Consider the following 26,614-nt stretch of genomic DNA (forward strand, 5'->3'; position numbering starts at 1 on the left):
AAAAAGCCGCAAAAGGCTGTGATTTATTTCTCAGACGTTTCGGCTACAACTTTAGCCGTCCTCAGGAAGACGGCTAAAGTTGTAGCCGAAACGTCGGAGAAATAAATCACAGCCTTTTGCGGCTTTTTTTGAAGACCTGTGAGTGCGTTTTTTTGTTACAATATAATACTATCTGTTTACCAGCACCTCTTTGGACTATCTATCTATATCTAACTCTATATCTATCTATCTCTATCTCTATCTCTATCTCTATCTCTATCTCTAGCTCTAGCTCTAGCGATATATATATATATATATATATATATATATATATATATATATATATATATATATATATATATATATATATATATATACACACACATATACACACACAGGAATGCGATCCATTATCCAGAAGACCTGGGGTTTTATCATTAAAATGTGTCCAATAAAATTGCTTTCTCATTAACACTGATTTATGCTTATGCTTAAGTATGCTTTTGCATACTTAGTCACGCACAGCTACACAGAATGCTGCGCTTCTCTCACATTTAATAGTCAGAGCATTTTATATATTGCTATGTGCCTTAAAGCCTTACAATTCCAAATGTTGAATGTATTCTACAGTCAAAATTTTGTTTACTGCTTGTAAATTTTTGACAATAGAAAATATTATGCAACGTGTGTCTTAGCTGTGCCACTCACTTTAACGAGATAAAGGGATAGTGATGGATATATAACAAATGGATTTTTTGGAAAAGCATAATTTGGAAACAAGTGTTTCTTAGGGTACATGTGCCTTAGGTTTGTGACACGAGACATTGCAGAATGGCAAAAATGACATAAAAGATTTGAGAATAACATCTGTATGTGGGCAGTTGAGGAGGCTCAACTGCCCACAAACTAAGGAAAAGAGAAAACACAATGATTTCAGCAGCACTGAATGTCTGAAATAGTGGCTTAAATCCAGATGTGCAACCCCCCTTCATGGTGTTGCTTCAATTTCAGTGTTTTTACATTGTTCAAACCAAATACAACAAGTTGAGTGCTGGCTATGTTTTGGTTTCAACCATGGTTCTTAGAAAATGTGCTTGATAAGGATATCGTGACAGATGAGTATGTCTCTGTAACAGTATGACAAGTGAATACAAAAAAAAGCAAACAAAAAAACTTTAACCTTCATAGTACATTGCTTGTTACTGAGGTATAGATATAGCACTGATTCAAGCAGATGCTATAATAAGTATTGTGCTGTGGCTGGCTGTCTCCCTTTGGTCTGCCTATTATAATGAAAGAACGACATCAGCTAGGTCACACTGTTACAACGGCCCCAACATATGTGAATACTTGACTTGTATGCGCTGATTCTCACCTTTTCACGCTCTTCACCCCCTAGAGGGTATTCCAGTGAAACAAGTAAAAACCATCCTGGGATGCTAACAAACATGTCTAGTACTGGATGGAATTTGTAAAATGAATATAGACATGAGAGGAAAACAAGTGACTAACATCTGAAATTTGTCGAGCAACATGTTACTGTGCTTTAACAGCAAATAAACATAAAAGAATTACAGCTTCAACTACTGAGGTATTTGAAATTCTAGAAGAAGAAAAAAAAATACTTATAAAATATGCATGCCGAGGTATCTTTGTTTTAAAACACACGGAGGTATTGGAAATACACAAGGCGCCCTCTGTTGCAGCAGCACAGGTTAAGGAGAAATCCAACAATTTGGTTATAGAGGGCACATTTGTTTTAAACAAGCAATTCCCAGTACTTTTCTTTGTAGTTTATAGCCCTTTTGGCTTTTTCACAAGAGATTTTTTCGCAATCTCTAAGCAGGTGCAGTTCCAGAACGTATCCTTTTTTCTTTGAATTTGAGGTATGAACTTAATACGTTGTGCAGTTCCAGAGAAATAAAACAGGATAATTAACACCCCTCCTTCCAAGAGGTTTTGAGGTAGATATTTCCTGAATTTGTTTTACTCTTCACAGGCTGTATCTTTCTGTAGGTAACAGTATATGTGTTTGCTAGACAAAAGTATGAGGTAGGTGCTCAGCAATGTGGTACAATTAAAATATTTGTTTGAATGGGTTTCCCTGAGACAGTTTTGCGTTGAAAACAGATCAAAAGGCTAAAATGCGGTTATTACCAAAATCCACCACAACAATTGTGCCATCAGGAGTTACAGCTATACCAGATGGGCGATCCAATTGACCAAAGCCACTTCCTTGAGTTCCAAACTTGCACAGGAAGCTGCCATTCGGCTCAAATATCTGTACTCTGTGATTTCTGGAGTCTGCCACAATGATGCGGCCTTCCTGGTCAACTGCTACACCCTGCGGCCGCAAAAACTGCCCATTGCCTGTGCCCTCTGTGCCCAAGAAATGTGCTGACTGACAGTCTGGCTTAATTATTAATAACCGATGATTATTAAAGTCCGTCACAACAAGATAGCCATCCTGGCTAAATGCTACACCTCGGGGAGAGTCAAAGTGCTTCCAGAGTGCACCTTCAAAGCCATACTTGTTAAGGAATGTCCCATCAGGACCAAACAGCTGGACACGGTGGTTTCGAGTGTCTGAAACTAGGATCTTTCCCTCAGCATTAACTGCCACATCCCAAGGGTAGTTGAACTGGCCATTCTTGGTCCCCTTTTCACCAAACTTAAGTAAGAACTGCCCTTCAAAGGTAAATATCTGAACACGGTGGTTGTCTTTGTCTGCCACAACAATCCTACGTGAACTGTCACAAGCTACCCCAGCAGGTCGATCAAACTGTCCAGGTCTAGAGCCAAGGCTGCCAAATTTGTGATGGAAGGTTCCACATGGCTTGAAGATTTGGACACGGTTGTTGCTCCTATCGGCTACAACTATGTAACCTTCCCTGTCAACACAAACTCCCCAGGGGCGGCAAAGTTTTCCATCATGATCACCCTCCCCACCAAAAGAGAGGGTGGGAAGTCCAATACCCAGGTAGCAACGTCCTGATTTTACATTGACTTTAAAAGGACTGTTTTCTATGTGTTGGTTGCAAACCATGACTGAAATAAGGTGCTCCCCTTCCAGTTGAGGCCTGTAACTCACTAAGTAGGTACCATTCAGCTGATCACTGACCTCAGCAGCAAAGAGATTCCCATCTGGACCCATCACCAACACTGTTATGAGGTCCCCACCTGAAAGGCGGGCCTCTCCATCATGGTCATATCCTATAACAGTGAATGATGCAACTTTTCCCTGTAGGGCACGTTTAAGTCCTTCTCCAGTGGCTTTAGTCAAAGCTGCAAAAGCTCCACTGCTGACAAGACCCATAGATTTGATGGCAAGGAACAAGGCTTGGTCAGGAGGAGTAAACATAATCCTGTCATCTTCTTGAAGTTGTAGAAGGCCTCTAGCATTCTTTACATCCTGCACCTGAGCCAAAACACGATCACGAGCTATGAGGATATCCATAGTACAGCCTTCCTCCAAGACTTGCTGCACTGCATTAATTGTGCTGTCCAGCTTATTAAGGGCCTGGTGGAGTTTTTCAACTTGGTGATAAAGAGATTTTGCTTTCACCTGACGTATCTTTTCAACCTGAATAAAAAGGAGAAACCAGTTAAACAAGTTAAAAAAGTATGGTATGCTCTTGATATGCTGTGATTTATTTAAATGTGCCTGTTTTTGTGCACTTTTAATATGTATAAGCAAATGATATACATATTAAATAGGCACATTAAAAGCATAGTATACCCAGGGACGTATTTATTGGGCGGCCCTCAGGTGCCTATATAATTGAATACATTTAAGGAAAGAAAAACAATTTCTGCATAAGACTTTCTGCATAAATCTAGCAAGGGGTAGGGTTATAAGGCCCGCTGCGTAAATAACAGGAAGTGATATGTACTTGAAGTGTAGTTTAATGAATAGTTTGTACTGAATATACATTTTGTCTATTATTTTAATTAGAAAATAGCTATGGTTATGTTATTTCTTGCATTAAACAAAATCTGAAACTGAAAGTAAAGCCACATTTGATTTACTGTACATACCAGCACAAACTAAACAAATCACCAGTCCATTGAGAAGAACTTTAAAAACCAGCCTTATTTCCCAGCTACTGGCTCAGTTAGGCTGTTAGATAAAGAGCAGCTTAGACAAAGATGTTCTCGGTGGATTGCCGATTTGATTGTACTCTGATGAACCAAAAAATAGAATGCAACCAATATCATTTTTGAGATTTTAGCCTGTTTAGTGCAAGGCATAACAAAAAAATAAACATTTATTAACAGGCAAAATGTAAGCATTATTCATTGAACTAATGTAAAAAACTAAGAGTAACTAAGCCACAGAGGAAAACAAATAATTAGCAGGAATATATATACTGTGTAAACAGCAACAAGGTTGAAAAGAAAAAACTGACGCCAGTTTCCTATGTTTGGCATGCCACTATATAGGGAATAACACACCACCTATTATAAAATATACGGATAAATTCCATGACCATGACTATGATCAAGGCCAAAGACCATTACCCTCATAATTTACATGCAATTTACCTGCATTATAAATTACAATATAGCAGTTTCATGTGCCAGAAATTACATAACTGAGCATCACTCAGTGCAGTTTATAAAGTACACCATATTGTAAAATAAGGATATAATACACAAAAGCCATGAATAAATGATATCCTCAGTGAACTAAGCAACCATAAAGTAAATAATAATGAGACCATTATTGCTTTCATTATCTGCATATCGGCTCTGTCATTCTAACCACAGCATGGTTGCCTGGGTCACTAACATTTAAATATCAAACTGGATTGGAACATAATTTCATAAAAACTCAAACTCTTCATACTCCCATGTATTTATTAAATCTCTTAACTGTCAAAATAATGGAATTCCCTTCCAGTCAAAGGTAATAATATCACACCAACCAACCTTCCAGAGTAGCTCACATTCTCTTTCTTCCAGTGCCTTCTTGTGTCTAGAGGTGACTGCTTTGATCTCGGACTGCACCACTTTGGCTTTCATCTCAACTTGTTCTGCCAATGCTTGAGCCTGCTCTAGACTCAGCTGTAAAATGTAATGAGATGACATCAACACAATTCAATACTGCATTTACTGTAAAACATGGCACACATATGGCATCACAAAATATTTTATATTCACAATTACCGTATATTTGATGATAACCAACAAAAAAATATTTACTTAAATAGGACTATATATTTGAGCTTTTAGGATAATGGATATTCGGATAATAGAGCTGTATCTTGTCTGTAGATCTAGAGGGAATTTTATACATGCATACACAAACACATACAGGCCAGGTGTCATCTACCTGTTTCACAACAGGTGTCTGAAACAGCTTAACAACTGTTTTTTATTTTTAGCAGGGCTGTGGGGTCGGTAAATGACTCCAACTCCTCAGTTAATGTTACCTCCAACACAACTCAGAACAGTAACACCAAAAACTGAAAGTATATCAACGTAAGTAAAATATAATGTACTGCTTCTCTGCATCTGTAAAACTGGTGTTTTTGCTTCGGAAAGACTACTATAGTTTATATAAGAAAGCTGCTGTTAAGCCATGGGGGCAGCCATTCAGGCTTCCATTCAGGCTTAAAAAAAAAAACGCAGATAAAACACCATCGTATTGGACAGAGCTAATCTGTTATGAGCTATGTAACCTGTGCCCCCCCCCCATGGCTACACAGCAGCTTATTTATATAAACTATAGTAATCTTTCAAGCAAACACACAGTTTTTACCACTATATTATGGGGGTTATTTATTATTTATTTTTTTTATTTTTTTTAAATGTGAATATTTAGTGGGGAAGGAATAGAATTGGTTGAGAATTATTATACCCTGAGGATGCAAAAAGTCAGAATGCAAAAATACTCCATCTTCAACCTGTCAATGTCCTATAGAAGTAAATGGCAGAGGTCTTATTTGCAATTTAAAGATATTATAGTCTGCGATGGGTTCAGTGTTGGACTGGCCCACCGGGATACTAGGTGGGCCAGGTGTCAGTGGGCCCTTCTACTCACACAACTATTTGCCTATTATATATATTTTATGCCTATAAAACAGCAGTTGCCCCATTTCTATATAACAATAAAGAGAAGAAATGGAGGTAATATTTGAGGAAAAGTGATTAAAAGAATAAAGAAAGTGAATGACAAAAAAAGGAAAAATATTTTGGAGAGTGGGCCTGTGGCCAAAGGTTTTCTGGTGGGCCCCAGGCATCCCAGTCCGACACTGGATGGGTTTTTGTATGATAATCCGAACATTTATGGCTTTTCAGCATATTTCATAAAAATTCCAACTTTTCGGATGTCACATCCTAAAATTCTGATTTTTTTTGTGAGACAATCCAAAAAAGTCATGGTTTTCGTTCGACAATCCGAAAAGTTTGGGTTTTTCCCCATTCGATTTTTTCATGTTTTTTTTAAATGTTATATAACTGTAAATAGTGGGTTCTAGTTTGGTCAGACTTTTTTTTTTTTGAACATGAGAAATGTTTGGATTTTGATAAATAACCCCCTATATGTAAATTACTTTATTAATTTTTACAGTTCCTTTAATATACTAATGTATTTTCCATTTTGAGGTTAAGACCTTATTTACACAATATACAATGCATGTTATCACTGCCAAAGCTAAAAAAAAAACCTAAAACAACTTATTTATTCATTGAACCTGGCATATTGCTGTAGAATAGCTGCTAAATACAATGCAAAATTGGTAATTGACAGCACTTGCCAGGGCACTTGCAGGTCAGACCATGAAAGTACTTTGGAAAGATCCAGGCCATAACTATTTGAGTCAATTGGTAAACATTGTGATAATCTGGAGGAGCCACTGCCCTATAAATTACCTTTATTAGCACAAACTAAAATCAAACAGCAGGATTCTCTCTCCTTATTAGCAACATTCTCCATCCATGTGTCTAGGCAATTGTTCTGGCCCTATGAAAACAATGTACTATATGTACAATGCCAGCATCTACTAATAAAGGTAAACTTTGGAGCAAGTGCTGAGCATTACTAAGATTTTTGTTAAGGTTTTGGAGAGAGGACAAAGATTCATCCATTAACCCTACTGAAGTGGTTGACAAGGCAAGATTCAACCCATTACAATAAGCTAACAATATTGAAATGATGGAAACAATTCTGAATGGGTGGTGGAAAATCTGTATTGAGACTGCAGCGTTTTACTGAACCAGTGATAGGAATTGCTTGAGCTGAAAGAGGCGAATTAGATTCTACTCTGACAGAGCTGCACAAATTGGCAAATATTTAGTTGTGGACAAATTCAGTTCACATTGTTAATGGGACACTTTAACTAAATACAAACTAATACATGAAAGATTTTTCTGAACATGTATGCAAACATATGAATTACCCAGGAACTATGGCCCCCTACTTTCAATCTCGATTTTCTGTCAGATCCATGGTGACCCACAACATATTTCTAGCTCTTATAGCTGCATTAAATGCAAAATGCAAACTAAAGTAATTGGTTTTAAAATACAATTTTAAAATCATGTCTAAAGTGCTATGAAATAATGAAATATCGACACATGTTTTTAATCACACAGAACACTTTCCTCTTTTTCTCCCACATATGCTATATACAGGCTTTTTCCATGTACAGTGGTGTGAAAAACTATTTGCCCCCTTCCTGATTTCTTATTCTTTTGCATGTTTGTCACACAAAATGTTTCTGATCAACACATTTAACTATTAGTCAAAGATAACACAAGTAAACACAAAATGCAGTATTTAAATGAGGGTTTTTATTATTTAGGGAGAAAAGAAATCCAAACCTGTGTGAAAAAGTAATTGCCCCCTGAACCTAATAACTGGTTGGGCCACCCTTAGCAGCAATAACTGCAATCAAGCGTTTGCGATAACTTGCAACGAGTCTTTTACAGCGCTCTGGAGGAATTTTGGCCCACTCATCTTTGCAGAATTGTTATAATTCAGCTTTATTTGAGGGTTTTCTAGCATGAACCGCCTTTTTAAGGTCATGCCACAACATCTCAATAGGATTCAGGTCAGGACTTTGACTAGGCCACTCCAAAGTCTTCATTTTGTTTTTCTTCAGCCATTCAGAGGTGGATTTGCTGGTGTGTTTTGGGTCATTGTCCTGCTGCAGCACCCAAGATCGCTTCAGCTTGAGTTGACGAACAGATGGCCGGACATTCTCCTTCAGGATTTTTTGGTAGACAGTAGAATTCATGGTTCCATCTATCACAGCAAGTCTTCCAGGTCCTGAAGCAGCAAAACAACCCCAGACCATCACACTACCACCACCATATTTTACTGTTGGTATGATGTTCTTTTTCTGAAATGCTGTGTTACTTTTACGCCAGATGTAACGGGACGCGCACCTTCCAAAAAGTTCAACTTTTGTCTCGTCGGTCCACAAGGTATTTTCCCAAAAGTCTTGGCAATCATTGAGATGTTTTTTTAGCAAAATTGAGATGAGCCTTAATGTTCTTTTTGCTTAAAAGTGGTTTGCGCCTTGGAAATCTGCCATGCAGGCCGTTTTTGCCCAGTCTCTTTCTTATGGTGGAGTCGTGAACACTGACCTTAATTGAGGCAAGTGAGGCCTGCAGTTCTTAAGATGTTGTCCTGGGGTCTTTTGTGGCCTCTCGGATGAGTTGTCTCTGCGCTCTTGGGGTAATTTTGGTCGGCCGGCCACTCCTGGGAAGGTTCACCACTGTTCCATGTTTTTGCCATTTGTGGATAATGGCTCTCACTGTGGTTCGCTGGAGTCCCAAAGCTTTAGGCTAGGGGCACACGGCGCGATTTCGCCGCGATTCTGCGCTGGGCGAGTTGTCGCTGCGTTTTTTAAGCCGAAATAGCTTTGCTAACTTTGGCGCTGGCGTCAATGCAAATCGCGGCGAAATCGCTGCGCTAATTCACACGCGGCGATTCTTTTTCTACTGTCGCCCGGAAACGCCCAGCGAGGCAACTTCGGACGACAATAGAAAACGAATCGCCGCGTGTGAATTAGCGCAGCGATTTCGCCGCGATTTGCATTGACGCCAGCGCCAAAGTTAGCAAAGCTATTTCGGCTTAAAAAACGCAGCGACAACTCGCTTAGCGCAGAATCGCGGCGAAATCGCGCCGTGTGCCCCTACCCTTAGAAATGGCTTTATAACCTTTGAAATTGAACTCAGGTGTGATAAACCACAGTTATGTTATTTTTTAACAAGGAGGGCAATCACTTTTTCACACAGGCCCATGTAGATTTGGAGTTTTTTTTTCTCCCTTAATAACGTAAACCTTCATTTAAAAACTGCATTTTGTGTTCAATTATGTTATCTTTGACTAATAGTTAACGGTTTTTGATGAGCAGAAACATTTAAGTGTGACAAACATGCAAAAGAATAAGAAATCAGGAAGGGGGCAAATAGTTTTTCACACCACTGTATTCCTGGGAATCTTTCTTTGGCTACCAACACAACAAAGGAAATTGTGCACTAGTGAAATCAGTGATGCTTTATTGATTATTGCTCACCAATTTTTTGCAGGCTGAAAGAAGCAGATCCATTCCCTGCACTAGCTCTTTTTCCTGCACTTAAAAATAGGGATGCGCTGAAACCAGCATTTAGTTTGGGATACGGGCAGGATTTGGGCTTTTTCAGCAGGATTCGGATTCGGCCAAATCCAAGTGCCTGGCTGAACCAAATCATAATAATCATGTGACTTTATGTCACACAAACAAGGAAGTACAATAATTGCTGCACACGTGGTTCTCTTTCAAACCTAGGGGCAAATTCACTAAATGATGAAGCTCCTAACGCTAGCGTGAATGCGCCAGCGTAGCCGATTCACTAACGGACGCCGGCGTAAATTCGGTTGTTACTTCGCACCCTTATGCCTGGCGAATTTGCGCAACGGACGTAACTACACAAATTCACTAAAGTGCACATTTTTCTGAACGCTACCTTTTACGCCAGACTTCCTTCGCCACCTCAGACCAGGCGAAGTGCAATAGAGTAGATAAGGAGTGCTTCAAAAAAAGTTACAAAAATTTCTAAGTCCCAAAAAACGCTGACGTTTTTTCATTTTTTATGGGTGATAAACTGAAAAAGATCGAAAAAATTTTTGGGGCTACCCTCCTTCCCCCCTACATTTCCTAACTCATGGCACCTTAACTATACAGTGGGCACATGTGTAGGGCAAAATAAACATTTTATTTGCTGTTTTGAAGGTTTCCCAGGCTTGTGTAGTGCTGCTACATATACCTCCATTGTAACTTGAATTTGGCACCGTATGCAAATTAACCATCGCTAGCGTAACTTCGCTTTGCTTGGCGAATTAACGCTAGCGCAACTTCAAAACCTTACGCTTCGCCTGAGCGCAACTTCGGATTTTAGTGAATTTGCATAGCGCTGGCGAAAATACGCCTGGCGAAGCGGACACTGGCGCAACAACGCATCTTAGTGAATGTCCCACCTAGTTTCTATAATTTGAATATGCACATTAGGATTTGGTTCAGGATTTGGCTGAATCTTTTGTGAAGGATTCAGCCAAATCCTAACATAGTGGATTCGATTCATCCCTACTTCAGAATAGTGTAATTATGTTAAAATAATGATGGTTGCCCATTAAGTTTTTATTTCACTTCTTTTGGTAATGAATAGGTAAGGTTGTCTTGCACCAAACATGTAGAACGTTTCCAAGTGCAGAAGGGAAACCTCTCTCTGGGTGCATTTACAGCCATACTTTCTCCTTTGCTGAATCTTGTTGTCTTCTGTTTTACCCTCTCTAGCTTCATATCACCTTTCCATTAAATGCATGTTTTACTATCTCATGTTTCCAGTACAAAATATTCACTACATGAAATTGCTATTATGCCCATAGTCTGCATGGATTTAAAAGGGAAACATAGCCTATTACAAGCAATAGATATATTATATTTAATTTCTCTGAAAGGGAAAAAGTAAATGTCAAAAACACTTCGTTTGAGATGGATAAATATGGTTCAACCCTATGGCTGAAGAACGGGCAGATCACTGGCTACGCCAAACTGGATAAATCAGGCACTGTGACTACCTGTCACCCAAATGATTGGATTAAGCAGGTGATGATAAAAATGGGCTGGTACAATTGTTTCAGAAGAGGAGCACCAGACTAGATCAATGGATTTCTACAATTGTTCCTGAAGAGGAGCACCAGCCTAGGGGTAAGAAAATAGGATTTGGATAATGCCTAAAAAATTTACAGCCCCAAGTGTACTAGGCTTTCCAAGGATAGATATAGCCATACACTACAGAATGCCTATTTGAATTTGAATTGAGATGTAGGACTTGGATACTAACTGAAAGGAGGAGGCACCTTGTTAAAACAAAGCTTTGCTAAATGTATGCACTGTGTGGTGGATGGAATGGGTGCTCTATAATTAAAATGCAAAAATAACAGTGGGTGGCAGTTACAAATCAAACAAACAAAAGTAAATGGCAAACATTACCACAATAAATTAAAAGAGTTGTCCCTCCTATATGTTTGTTTTCTTTGCTATTGGAATGCAAGTAGATCCAAAGATCAGCATCTCAGATCAACATCTCAAACCAGCAAAAGGAGGTTGATAAAAGGTTGCAGGAGGGTTTAATTAAGAAACTGGTGGTCACATGGGACTACATTTGGGGGCTATAAGAAGGGGACCCACAATAAAATTTTGCAACATGGTCCTGAAGCTTTTGCTATGTTCCTACCAGCAGTTAGAGACAAATATATTCTAAAATGTGGACTGCACAGTGGCTCAGTAGTCAACAGAACTGGATTCCTAGTTTGCATGAGTTTCCCCTCCAAAAACTGATGTGACCGAAGCATCATAATAAAATGCTTATTCTGCCTCTGTGTCAGTTCTCTCCAGTGTAGCAGAGCTTATTACAGCAAAGGACAGAATAAAAGAAATTGGAAGCAATTACTAATCTTGCTGTATTTAATTCACTACCCTGTACATGGCAGCATTTTTTTTATAAATTGTGCATCACTTAGACTGACACTAAGCAAACTGACTTTGGACATTGATAAGTAGAAGCCCTTATGGTCCCTAGAAATAAGGCAATGAAATCAATATCTTCAAAGCACTTTTTCAATAGCTTATAAAAGAAGTCTAAAGAACAGATAATTGTACGACAGCCATAACTTCAAAAAAAGTCCAAGATTACTCTTTGTTTAATTGCAAGACCCTGACCGTCATTAACCACTTGTATGCCAATTGTGCTGTTATTCATTTTTGTACTTTGTTGCCCACGGTAATCTAAAAAATATGATCATTTTATGTAATCAGAGAATATATAAGTATACACAATTATAAACAAAGTACACAAACAAAAGGTTTATCTGCTTCGGCAATGTCTTCTTAATGATCAAAATGGCGATAAGTCATCGGAATTTGGGTTAATAAGAAATTATTTTGGTTGTTTAGTTGGCCAATGGGACATAAAAAAAATTTGAATCTCGCTACCAATATTTCCTTAAAAGGAGGAGGGTGAATATGTTGTAGATTTATAAATACAGGTTAATAAATATGATACATGTAAGTAATTTATACAAAATGAACCCAAAGCAGTCTTATATCAAGCCTTTGGTCCCCCAATAGAGGCCTCTCAGAGGAGAATGAAAATGTTTCAAAATCTGTCCCCTTTCTCCTGCTTTTGTCTTGTTTAACCCAAGAACAGGACACATGCCTCTCATTCCCTGCAGCTTGCTCTTCCATTGCTTTGCAAACGTGACGGAGGTGAAGGCTCAATGAATTCATCAGCAGTGGAACAAAACATTTTTCCATGTGCCCTAATGACCCTTCTGTACAACCAACTCCCTGATCCTTTGATGTGGGGAGATAACGGAATTACTTCCTCTGTGTTCTGCTAATGAGCTGCCCCTTCAACAGCCCTCACTAAAATAGGATAAAAAAGCCACTAGCTCCCATTCCAGTAGGGGTACCTTGGGGGTAGTGGACAGAAGGTGCCAAATGACCTAATTTACTACTATCTTTTCAAATTCTTATTTACTCTAAATGGCTTACCCTTGCCTTTAACTTTTCTACATATTCAATTACATTAAAGGTGGCCAACACAGGGCTCAAGCTCTGTATACATGAGAAACATACTGGGATTACCAGGATGATCCCGAAGTGTAAGCAATCCTATTCATTTACACTCCATTCTTTCATAACTTCCTTTCTTTTGTAATGTAACAAATAACACAATTCAAAAAATAGACGTGTCTGTCGAAGGAGAAGAGTGTGAGTGCATATATACAATACTATAAACAAGCAATGTATGAATTGTATTTTTGTGCATACTTTGAGAGTAAACTTCATAGAAAAGTATTTAGAGCCCTCACAAAAACAGGCATTCTTGCTTTCCCATTCGGTGAATTGATACACACATTTTTTTTTTTTTTTTATCATTTGTTCTACCATACAGGAAAATATACAGATAAACAGCATTTAGAGCATCAATTTTAAGGCAGTCAGGACATTCCTTTTTTTGATTATTGCCAACAGATAGGAAATAATTACGATCTACAGAAGCTAAAACATTGATAATCTTGCATTCAAAATGTGTAAATTAGGATTTAATTAAAGGGATTCAATTGTTTTCATATTGTTCACCAGAAATATAGACTTTTTGTCAAAAATGTAAATTGCTTCCCATCTTTTATGTTTTACGGTTTGCCAAATTTTAAGTTTAATGCTCCTGCTCCAGGAGCAGGTACGAACTGAACTGTTACGATTTACTACATTTAGATAAAGGGGTTGTTATGATGTAGGGAGTGATATTCTGAGACTATTTGCAATTGGTCTTCATGTATTATTTGTGGTTTTGAGTTATTTAGCATTTTATTCAGCAGCTCTCCAGTTTGCAATTTCAGCAATCTGGTTGCTAGGATCCAAAGTACCCTATCAACTGTGCACGGATTTGAGAAAGAAACTGGAATATGAATAAGAGAGGACCTGAATAGAAAGATTTAAAAAGTAGCAATAACAACACATTTGTAGCCTTGGAAAAGAAGCTGGAAAGTGTCAGACGAAGAAGGAAAATAATTAAAAAACTATAAAAAAGTAAATCAAGAAGACCAATTATAAAGTTGGTTAGAATTGGCCATTCTATAACACACTAAAAGTTAACTTAAAAGTGAAGCAATCATTTAATACATTTTTCAGCAGTATATGTGGAATATTAGCAACTATTGTATCAACAACTGCCTTTAATGAAACTCAGGGATTCTACTAAGCAGGGCCAAAGATGTGCCAGATAATGAATAAATTTAGAATAGTTTAAAGAGTTGACTACCCCTCCTTCCAGAGCTGCTTCAGAAAGACATAAGAATGTGAGAAATTAAACTTTACACTTCAATATGACAAATTGTCACAAATAGAATGTAGAAAGTACTATAACTGAAAAAAAGTCTGTTTCTGGTGAACTTTCTGAAACCAAGGAGTGAACAAAACCTTTAAGAATTTTGGTTATATTAGCAATTTGCTTTTATGTTTTTTTTGGGCCAAGGCACACATTGGGCAGGGTTTCTCATGTTAAAATCAACTGGTGAGATTTTCTACTTATATGGCTATGCACCAATAATTTTTTTACAGCTGTGCTAAATCTGCCCTATGTCTCGCACATGCTCTCCCATGCTGTGCAAAACTCAGCCAAATACATAGAGTCTAGCACTATTTCAGTAAAGACTAAAACATAATTAAACATTTCTGAAAAGAGGAATATTGCAACAATTAACTGTGCAATAGATTATACTCATAAGAAACATTTATCAGCATGACAGCATCCAGCTCTTCATAGTGTTTTGCAATATCACTGACAGTGCAGGTCTCTCTGACATACACAGTTGAACTTCAATAAAGAAAACATTTTTTTTTACTTATCATAGCTATGAGATGTGTAGAGGTTTGACCCTTATGGTGCTCTCAGGAATACCCTCTGACTGATTTAGGTTTTTTTTTCTCTCTGGTCCATAAACCAGTCAGTCAGATCAATACAAAAGGGCCATCCAGGTGTGCATCTAGATTTCACCAATGATTGATCTGATATTGCCTTTCTTAACAAGTGACTGCACTGCGGCTGTATAGGCCACTGCCTATTAGCCTGAACAGCAAATAAATAAAGGTGCAAGAAAACCCAAATAGTGTGGGAGCCTTTGCTGAAATACACACTACAGCCACCTATATTTCTTTAATAATTATCTCTTTTTAAAATAACCCCTAACATCTTGAAATTCTAGATCCTAAATTCATAAAGTTCCTCAAATCCAGGTATGTGCCTAGATTTCACCAATATCTGCTCTAATTTTGTACATTTCTACAAGTGGCTGTACTGTGGTTGTAAACTGCCTATTTAGACCATACAGCAAATAAATATACCGCCTCCTTTATGTCATAATTATCTCTTTTAAAATGATAAATCTTAAAATTCTAGATAATAAATTCATAAAGCGCTTCAAATCAAACCTGAATTGCTTGACGGCCTTGTTGGGCATCAGCCAGAAGCTGAATAGTTAGTGCCCTTGAGTCCTGAAGAGCTTCCTGGAGGTAGACAAAGCTGTGCCCAGCATGACGGCCCATAGTGCATTCACGACATATAGGAACAGAGCAGGAGTCACAGTAGAAATGCAGGACCTATGACAAAAAAAAGAAATAATTTTACATACATTTGCTAATCACATGTGCTACATGCAGGTCTTGAGATTTCCAGCAGTCCATTTAAGTATTGCAAGCAAACAATTCAACAGATGTACATAAAATACCCCCCCCCCCATCTGACATCAAGCGTATTAGTTACCTTTTCCCACCTGACTAGTAACATTTGTTCCTAGTTAGTGAACAGCCTTTTAAAAATAACAAACGAAACATCTGAACAGCACTTATGTTTTAATTATCGTTTCTCAAATAGAACGTATGATCTTAATATGACTGCAGAACATTCATATTTGATACACATTAGTGAGGGAGCAATATGAACACATTCTTTGTATAAATATACAGTTGTAGTTATGTCTAACCTAGGGCTGATATCTGTAGTCCCTAAAAATTTTGGTACCTCAAAAAATACAAACACAGCCCTATACTTTTTGCTATATTTTCATTGTTATTTGGGAGTACTGTTGTATGGCATTTTCCTATAGGATGAGTAGTCAAAATGCAGTAATACTTTGTCATATCTTAAATAAATATTAAGTAGACAATCATTATCTATGCTATGCTTGATACAGTCATAGCTTTCTCTCTCATATCTATAGATAGTATCTTTACGTGTGTGCAATATGCATCAACTTATTCAGCAAGGCATATTTTAATTTCCAGAAAAGCATCATTAAGACACCACCACATAACGTCTCTATAATTTAACACACAGGAAATGGATGGCTATATAGTAGAAATGAGAAGAAAAAGGAAATTCCTGGGTGGCATCAGCCTACTGCTACTTACTTGTCCATCTGCTCTCTCAGGAGGGGGGTGCTGATGGAAATGTCCCTTGAAACCTTGTGGCAATCAATCAACATGTGATGAATGGTCACTGAAGTTAAGCCCTGACCTGACGCTATGACCCTTCCTACATCACTGAAGTGTTTTAATTTACCCCTTCCAACATGAGTCAAATCCTACCAGTCTCAAATAAATATAATGAGGTGAGAGGTAAAATACTGACCACTGACATTACATGCAACAAATATAAAACATATATTGGGAAACCAGAATTAATTTGGCAAAAAAATTAAGGGGGTAATCAAAGATCAAATGTTAGAGCTATGTGAGCTTTTTTTAGACCTCGAATGAACTCACAACTCGAATGGTTTATAATTTAAGAAAAAACTCGAATGGAAAAAAACCCTCAAATCAGCAGGTTCGGGTTAACAACCCTGATTTGATCAAGATTTCTGCAGGGAAAAAAACTGGAAGGAATCACTCGAATTGATCGAGTTTTTGAGCAAAACCCTCTGAAAAAAACTTGAACATCAAGAAGGCTATTAACATCTTCAAATAGTTCAAGGGACCTTTGCCATTTACTTTAAGATGATCTGGACAGATTTTAGATGGTGTATTTTCAAATTAGAGCTATGTCCAGGGTCAGGGTATAATAAATCTAGAAAAATTTGAGTCTTTTTAAAAAAAAGAATAAAATCTAAAAAATAAATGAGTTTTTATTAAACCTGAAAATCGATTTTTGACTATAAAAAAGTACCTGGAAAACTCAATTTTTTTTGTGGAAAACACAACTCAAACCTTAATAAATCTGCCCCTTAATTTACACTTTTCTCTTCCCAATACGAGTCTGACACTAAAGCTCTAAAATAAATTCAGTAAGACAAGAGGGAATACCAATCACGCATGTTACATGCAACAAAAACAATACTGGGGAACCAGAGATAACTGAAATCATTGGGAAACAGGGGTTGGACTTTCTTGTTGGTATTGGTCAAACACAGAACAAAGTTTTCCAGTCCCACTGTATAGGTAAAGTTTTCCAAAAATGTATGAAAATTTAGAGACAATTCTATAAAGTTGAGCAAGAAGGGTTGTACTGATTGCTTCACTTTACAGTAGGTGCAAATTAAAGAAGCATCCCTGAAATTTCAAATTATCTGGTGACCTAAGTCCAGTGTAGATAATGTTGACACTAAAAGGTTACATGTGATTTACAGTTCACATGAATGGCAAACTTTAGGCAGAGTCGTCTGTTAACCCTTTTAAGATGATTGTAAAAGGACTGGAATTTACACAAGATATGCAATATGGTGTTTTCAATGTCATCTGGACAGAACAGAATATATGGCTGTGTACAATACAATACAAGAGTAAGGGCTGGAAATCATCTCACACTCACAGTGCACTTGTCAGAAGAATGAAACCCATGCCATACAATAAGCTCACAACAGGCACTGCAAACATCTTTATCTACCTCTTGGTAACAGTTAAATGTTTCTTGAAAGCTTTATTTTAGAAATATAAAGGCATTTCCCCATCTGTCACCTGCAATACTGGTTTTACAGGCAATGTATACAGGTCAGACCACTGTGAACCTTGACCTCCCTACTCCTGTCAATCTCTATAAAATCCTCAATGGCTCCAGCTGCTGCAGATACATTAAAAGAACAGATTATGCAAGGATGGTAATTCTTTAATGTTTAATAATTTACATAATACAAGTAACTGCAAGCAGCACTAGTACATATTGTCATTTAAGCACAATAACTCCTTGTCCTACTGAGAATACACTGTAAAGCAGTAGATAGATCATTTATACATTTGTTTATATGAGGCAGTTACCGAACGAGCAGATCTATCAATTTTGTTCACAAATCTGGTGAGCCAAATTAGTTTATTCAGATTATTTTGCCTCCAGGCCTCAAATCACAAGGGGGCCTATGCATAATAGCCAAGAGAGGATTGCACCCACAGCCTGAGGCAATATTTGAAGCCTTCCCAACCGTGTCAAAATCAGATGTCCGTTGAAGAGGTAATCTCTTCAGGACCAAGCAAATAAGTTAGTGAAGAGCGGCGGAGTTGGCAGTCAATACTGGCCCAAGTTTGTGTTTGAGGTTTGACAAGATGTCTTGCCCCATATCAGATTTCAAAATTAAATATAAAAAAAATCTGTTTGCGCTTTTGAAAAACAAATTTCAGTGCAGAATTCTGCTGGAGCAGATGCATTTTGAAAAAAAAAAAAATGTTTTCGCATGAAAGTATCCCTTTAAGGAATCCATACATTGACTATACTCTATGGTCAGACAGATACCTCCTCTTCACTTCCTCTTCTGCCAATGTATCATGCATGTGAGATATTAGTTGAGGACATTTTACAAACCCATCATATTATCTCCTATTGGAAAGAGCTTCAGGATTATCTGTCAAAACAGCCCCCTAGTCAGGCCAGCTTGTTCAGAAGATTAGGTTAGGATTGCTGAAATAAACCAAATTGGAGAACCAAATCTGGGAATGTATGGTCACCTAGAAGAATGCTTGCTACACTTCTAGAATGTGTTCCTTTAGGCTGAAACCAGACAGGCAACCTTCTGACTACATTTTTTGAGTGAAGTGGTTATTAAGATTAATGGTAGTAAAACTGCAGGGTGCTGTCACATGGCATGCAGCTGGAAGACGTTTGCTAAACAAGCTGTTGTGGTATAAAGAGAATCACTGTATTGTAATGAAATGTAGAAGGAACTCTGTGAAATGAGTGTGATCCTAAAAAAAACCAAACAGGATAAAGACATACTTTTTTTAATACTGATTTAGCAAAATCATTTCAAGAAGTAGTCTCAATATTCCCATTATACTTTGTGGCACAAACAAATGACACAATATACTTGGCATGTGACATTATTCAAGTCCTATTAAGAGCCTTGATATTTTATGGTTATGCAAGCCTATAACTTAAGTAGTGGTAAAAACCATTACATAGATTAAATATTTAAATAATCATCTGTAGTTCTTTTTGTGTAGTATGAGATCACTGTGTGAGCTGGGCCTGCATGCTATAGCCATCTCTATTAGTGCTGCTCTTTCCAAGCTGCTCAGTAATCCATTACTTATTGTGTGCACAATGTTTAATCATCTAATTCAATGCATGTGTTGAAGACAGCTGCAGGTAGCCATGTACTGGTGTCTATAAAATTAGAAATAAAATAGGATGTCCCAATTTGGACATATATTAAGCTTAAGGTCAGTGGCCTGCAGCTTAGGGCCTGCAAGCATAGAAAATAAGGAAGATAGGGACCAAAACCGTTCAGTATGTACACACAATGGCAGGAGGGCAATCCACTTGTTTGCACATGTGGCAGATATCAGGTAGAACAAGCAAAGAAGCGTTTTCTGCCTGAATCGAATATACCACAGCCTTTAGTAGACTGGAAACACAAAAATAAGACTATGCATAAATAATGAAAATGTACTGCTAAGCAACTTTGCAATAGAAATTAAAAATTATCAGTGATTTATTTAGGAATGCAATTGTTATGGCAAGCAGCATCTGTCTATGCCTTGTTCTTCTCTGCATTCAATTAGCATTCAGTTGTAATTACATTTACAAATAAAATTTAAACCACAGAAAAAAAATGTAATCAATACTAATGTATGATCACATTATGGAACACCATCCCTAATGTTTGGTAAATGTACAGTTGTATTTCATATACAAGGAGATGCAGGTCTAAAATTCACTTCTCCTTGTGTTTGTTTCCTCTCACAGCCCAGTGGCGGAGTCAAAGATGTAGGGGAAAGAGGTTTACAAGAAGGTAAAATGCAGTTAATTATTTCTTAAAACGGAAGAAATACTTCACATGGTTCATGCTGCACATACACAGCATAAACTTCACTTACTCTTTTAGGGTTGGGGCAGACGGGCAAATTTAGTCGCCTGGCGACTAATCCCCACACGAGGAAACTTCGAGCGTTTTCGGAAATCGAAGCGTCGTGGGTGCATTAGCGCAGGCGATTCTTCATTCAAGCAGACGGAAGGCAGTTCGGGGAGATTGTCGCCAGGCGACTAAATCGCCCCAAATATGCCCGTCTGCCCCAACCCTTATGCCTCTGTTGCCAATCCTGAACCATTGATTTCCAACAGTCCATAAATATTAGTGGGTTAATTGGTTTCCGAATTGCTATGAATTATTGATAATTGATAATACCAATTGATATTAAAAGTACATAATGTATTAGAGAAATGTCACTAACTTCCACTGAAGCAGGAAATAATTATAGTTACAAGATTATTATCCTTGATTTAAAGTGGCTTCACTCATATAAAGCTGGCCATAGGCGCAAAGATCCGATTGTACGAATCGAGGATTTGTACGATTTTCGGACCGTGTGTGGAGAGTCCCGACATTTTTCGCCCCACAGAGATCGGTCGTTTGGTCGATCTGACAGGTTAAAAGATTTGTCGGCTGACGATAATATCTCTTCAGTTGGAGACTGTCACTAGCTTTTGTAGGACATAACTATCGTACGATTGCTGTCAGGGGCAGAACATCGGCTGATCTGTTCTTTTGCTACTTTATTTGATCAGAATGGTTAGTGGCAGGTCGTGAGATGGGAAAGTTCGATCGTACGAGGATTTTCGGATCTTTGCATCTATGGCCAGCTTAACACACATAGACTTGGGTCAATTTCTTCACAATCCAAGTAAACTGCCTGTGTTTTTGGAGCATGAGTGAAAGCTGAATTAGCTTGAGGAACCCTACTTTCAAATTGCCCCATAGGAGAAAGGCGAAAAGGCGACGGCAGCTTGAATTCCTCTGAACTGGAAGTCAGCTTCACACCTAAAACGTCTATGGGTTTTTTTTCAGCGCCTGCAGCTTAAATATATGCCCACATTCATTACCCCCAAAGCTGTCTAAAGCCATAGAAACATAAATTTAAGCTGCGGACACTGAACAAAAAGCTTTGGTGCGTTATGTCATGAGTGTAAAGCTGACTTCCGGTTCAGCGCACAGAGGAATTCAAGTTGCCTTTTTGCCTTTCTCCTTATGGGGCACTTTGCATGTCATATTCAAGGTGAAGATTTGAAAAAAGCCAAGGGAAAGTAAGCCTTACCTATCATTATAGCTATTTTGTGGGGAAATTAGTATTAAAAAACATGTTGGGATTTACTGGTCCTTTAAATTTTCGATTATCTATTCTTAATGTCTACTACATAATTAGCATGACCTTCTGAGAGAGAATGAATAAAGAAACACTGTCAAATGCAAAAAAAAAAAAATCTCAATGAAAAAACCCTTACATTTATGTACCAGCCATATTTTTTTCCCCAAATTCTAACCTAGGAGCTTAATTAAATACATCAGCAAGCCCTTCAGTTCTTAAAAGGTTAAGAAATATTTTCCCCTTGGAAGTAAATTCCACAGTCAGACTTACTCTTAGGGCAAAAGAATTTCTTGTTACCATTGGGAGCCCTCCTCTGACATCCTCTTGTCTGCATATTTAAGTTCTGGGCTAACAAACCTCCATTTGTTCCTGTATTCGCTTCATTTATACTTGCACACTAGAATCCAGTACCCTGCTCTCTACTGAAAACAATCATGGATCCTTTGAAGAATACTTAGCTTCCGTAATAAGGAAAAAAACATTTTCTCCTTACTTATATTGACCTATATACATTTTATAGAGAAACAGCTATTAGCACAAGAATTTAACCTACTGCAAGAAACGATAAATATGAAGTGGTTTTTAGTAGACACTTTATTCCAAAATTAGAATGATCTTAAAGTGGATTTAAACTAAAAATATAATTTTGCCTAATGAATGTAAATGTTATTACAAGAAACTTTCCATTATTCATTTTTAATGGTTACATGTAAATCAATCTGCAAAAAAAGTGTTTTTTGTCTGTAAATGTCTTTTTCTCACTCTCATCCAGTCAAGACTCATGTCTCATGATGCTTTACATGCACTCTCACAGGTCTGTGTGATCAGCTGGCTTATGCTACAATATTTCGACAGTCAGAACCAGCAGAGCAGCTTTTACATGTACATTACAGTGTGTGGCACCAGAGAGTGAAGCATTGGGAATTAATGCTCACAAAGGGAGGCACATTTATCAAGGGTTCAAATTTCCAAATTTTTTTTTATTTGAAAAAAACATCAAATTTTTAAAACTCGGATGAATACAATCGACCCGAAAACTCGAATTGAAATTGAATAAAATTAGATGCAAATAAAATAAATAAATAAAAAAAACGTAAAAAAAAAAACTCGATTTGCATTTTTTCTCTGAAAAAAATCGAATGTCAGGAACATACCTCAAATCGAATTTGAATAACTCAAATTTGACAGTTTTGATAAAAAAAAAAACTCAAAAATTCGATTTTCCAATTCGACCCTCAATAAATCTGCCCTTGAATGAGGGTAAATGAAAAGAACAGTGGTCAGTAAGTATGCCTATAAAAAGCTGCTTAGTAATAACTGCTCTTTGTGTGATGCTCTGCCAGTGTGTCCAGAACCAATACGGCTTCAAGTAAAGAAAGATGTGTGGAGACATTGGATTGGACTTGGGGACAGGGCATATAGCGCTGAGCAGCTTTATACAGACGTAGTGACCTAGATGAATTAAACGCTTCTAATGGGGCAGTATCTAGTTCAGTGCTGGAGTCCCAAGTTCAATTTCAACATGGGCCCCACCTGCGTAGAGATTTTGTATTCTTTCCTTTCTTTGTGTTTTTTTTCTGGGTAGTCTTCCATAAAGGTGGATTAGTTAGCTTCTGAGTAAACTGGTAGGAACCTTAGAAACTCCACTGGTTCAGGGTTTGATGTCCATTCACTGCTATCGTATTGGCACTATATTTACAGATGGTATCAAATTATCCTCTGATACATAAAATAAAAGTCCCAATCTTTGCTTAGGTGTTCATAAGAAAACTTTAGTCTTGCCCTGATGTTTTTTCTGGGCAGCAAAAGTTTTCTCCTGGGAAACCTCCCATGTAGATCTTATTTAAACAGCCGCATTTTGACATTGCTAGCGGAATGAGCTAACTGTAGGTCCCATGATGAAATTCTTGACTTCTTTCAACATCTTCCCCAGCAAATTCAGCTTGCAGCTAAGCTTGCCGAGACTGTCTGGCCAAGATAGCAGGTGTTTGAGATCTTCTTCACTTGTAGATGATCTTTTAGACAGTGGAATGATTGATATCCAACTGTTTGGCAATCTTTTAAATACCTTCCCAGTCTGATAGCCATCTATAGCCTTCTTTCTAAAGGCCTCAGAGAGCTCTTTCATTCTAGGCATAGTGATATCACACACTTCAACAACAAAGAGCAAACCAGACAATGTCTGAGGTTTGTCCAAGATCCTATCTAACCCAATCTTCTTATCATTCAAATCTGGTCTGATGCACCAGAGTCTAATTTTAGGTATTTGATCTTTTGATACATGTAGGGGTTGAAACATATGAAAATAGCATGTACGTTTCTTTAGGGTAAGTCCACACAGGGCGTTTTGGGAAGATTTGGTTGCCTGACGACTAATCGTCTCGTTTTTGCGGCAATCAATCTTCCCAAAAGCCTTCCCTGACTCTGTGCCGGTTAAAATGAAAAACACGCCGGCGCTAATCACATGCGGCAATTCATTTTCCGAAGTCACCCCTTCGCCGGTGTTTTTTCATTTTAGCCAGCGCAGAGTCAGGGAAGGCGTTTGGGGAGATTGGTCGCCGTAAAAATGAGACGATTAGTCGCCAGGCGACCAAATCTCCCCAAAACGCCCTGTGTGGCCTGACCCTCAAATTACACAATAGATTAGAAAGGAGTAACAATTATGTTTTGTATGTTACTGTATATATTACGATTATAGATTATTTCACATTTATCCATCAATGCTGTTGAAAAGAAGATCTGTGTGTTACTCTTTCACATGACTACTGATCAATATAAGAAGTAAAGTGGACTAGCTCATTAGAGTTTAGTTCCGCAGTAGTGCCTCTCAGCCAACTGGTATGTGATTTTAACTAGTTTGTTTTAGCAATTATGTGATGACCTTATAAACATTGTTTTAGAGACATTCCTCACAGATTGAGTATTTTATAGTAAGCAGAATTGGAAAGCAACACAGCCATGTTATTTTCAGACCCATTTAACATGACACAGCGAGTTGAAATCACAATTGTGTGAACTTTTATAGGTGAAAGTGAAATAAAAAAAAATTACAGTGGATACCACCTTTCCTCTAAAATCAATTAAAGGGATACTGTCATGGGGAAAAAAATTTTTTTCAAAATGAATCAGTTAATAGTGCTGCTCCAGCAGAATTCTGCACTGAAATCCATTTCTCAAAAGAGCAAACCAATTTTTTTATATTCAATTTTTAAATCTGGCATGAGGCTAGACATATTGTCAATTTCCCAGCTGCCCCAGGTCATGTGACTTGTGCTCTGATAAACTTCAATCACTCTTTACTGCTGTACTGCAAGTTGGAGTGATATCACCCCCTCCCTTTTCCCCCCCAGCAGCCAAACAAAAGAACAATGGGAAGGTAACCAGATAACAGCTCCCTAACACAAGATAACAGCTGCCTGGTAGATCTAAGAACAGCACTCAATAGTAAAAACCCATGTCCCACTGAGACACATTCAGTTACATTGAGAAGGAAAAACAGCAGCCTGCCAGAAAGCATTCCTCTCCTAAAGTGCAGGCACAAGTCACATGAACAGGGCAGCTGGGAAATTGACAAAATGTCTAGCCCCATGTCAGATTTCAAAATTGAATATAAAAAAATCTGTTTATTCTTTTGAGAAATGGATTTCAGTGCAGAATTCTGCTGGAGCAGCACTATTAACTGATTCATTTTGAAAAAAATGTTTTTTCCCATGACAGTATCCCTTTAAGCATAACATTTTAAAATCTTTAAAAAAAAATAGGTCATATTTAAAATTAAGAGTTGTTGCTTTAAAGGGGGGAGGAGGGAGGGTGGGCAACACACGGGAGGGGGGAGGGTTTTTGCGCCAACTAGGTTTCCTTCCCCTTTAATGGGCACCAATTATTTTAAATTTGGGCATAAATTGTCTATCCGGCAGCAATTAAATCTAACCCTTCTGATTTATTTATCAGTATAGGAGGCTTTAAGCTTGCCACACATACATGACATTCAGGTTATCTGACTCATGGGACAATCGGTCGCATATTTTACGATACAGCCCACACAGTGATGGATCGAAGCAGATCCATGGAAGGGCAGTAGAGGGTTCTGTGCACACCTACTGATGGGAGTCATAGGCCAACCTGTCTTTCCATTTTGGCTGATCAAATGTAGAGCAATCACCACTAATCACTTTAAATTAAGGAAATTAGTGATAAAATATTTAAAATAAAAGGCATTACATATCGGACCTGCAGAGCAGCATGATTTTTTTCTGAATGTCACATGCCAACTCTTCCTCACCCTATAGGGAACATTTATAAACAACATTAGAACAGTTTGTTGGGAGAAGACAAATGATGTGATAAACACACAGTCCAATCAAAAAATTACACACTATTCACATGTTAAATAAAGGCTGTGTGCATGCAATAGTGCTTTTGAACTAATGTAGAGACATTACACCGGGGGTTCCTTTATCATGTTTCTCCTACACTTGCAACTGATGTGCACTAGAGATGCAAATGAGCTATTGATGCATGTATTGTAAGTAACAGCAAAGAATTAGAGAGAGACCTTAGTTAAATTCCCGTTGAGGAATAAACATTTTTGCAGCCTTGGGTAAGTCATATTCCTGTGCCTTAGGCACAAAATACAGAGTGTAACAAATATGGATAAAAACTGTGAACAGCACTGAATATAAGGGGCATAACTACAGAGGAAGCAGACCCTGCAGCTGCAGATGGGCCCAGGAAGTACAGGGGCCCCTTGAGGTCTTAATTCATATACAATTTGAATAAATATTGGTAAAACAGGTCAACCTCTAGATATTTTGGGGGCCCAGTGATATCTCAGTACGCCACTGCTACATATAATCATCTGTTCTACATAAGAATAAAATCTTATCAGATTTCCACCCAACCTATGATTAGGTTATACTATAATTTTCAGTCAGAAATTCTTTTTTAGAGGCTATCCCTCCCTATGTTAGACCAGAATTTTGTGAACAGCGCAAACATTTATACCTACC

The 26,614-nt window shown here is 37.8% G+C and overlaps 1 protein-coding gene across 3 annotated transcripts in view; it reads right to left on the reverse strand.

Annotated features, from left to right (window-relative positions):
* Positions 1-1,384: 1,384 nt before the first annotated feature.
* The window catches only part of LOC108718943 (E3 ubiquitin-protein ligase TRIM71), a 47,079-nt gene continuing 21,849 nt past the window's right edge, over positions 1,385-26,614 (reverse strand). For all 3 annotated transcript variants that reach the window (XM_018267478.2, XM_018267479.2, XM_018267476.2), the window contains 3 exons: positions 15,471-15,638; positions 4,912-5,046; positions 1,385-3,562 (listed from right to left, as the gene is read on the reverse strand). In XM_018267478.2, coding sequence (XP_018122967.1) covers positions 2,111-3,562; positions 4,912-5,046; positions 15,471-15,638 — 1,755 coding nt within the window. In that variant the 3' untranslated portion in view covers positions 1,385-2,110. The remainder of the gene's footprint in view (positions 3,563-4,911; positions 5,047-15,470; positions 15,639-26,614) is intronic.

Source organism: Xenopus laevis, chromosome 6L (assembly GCF_017654675.1).
Source record: "Xenopus laevis strain J_2021 chromosome 6L, Xenopus_laevis_v10.1, whole genome shotgun sequence".
Lineage (NCBI taxonomy): Eukaryota > Metazoa > Chordata > Amphibia > Anura > Pipidae > Xenopus > Xenopus laevis.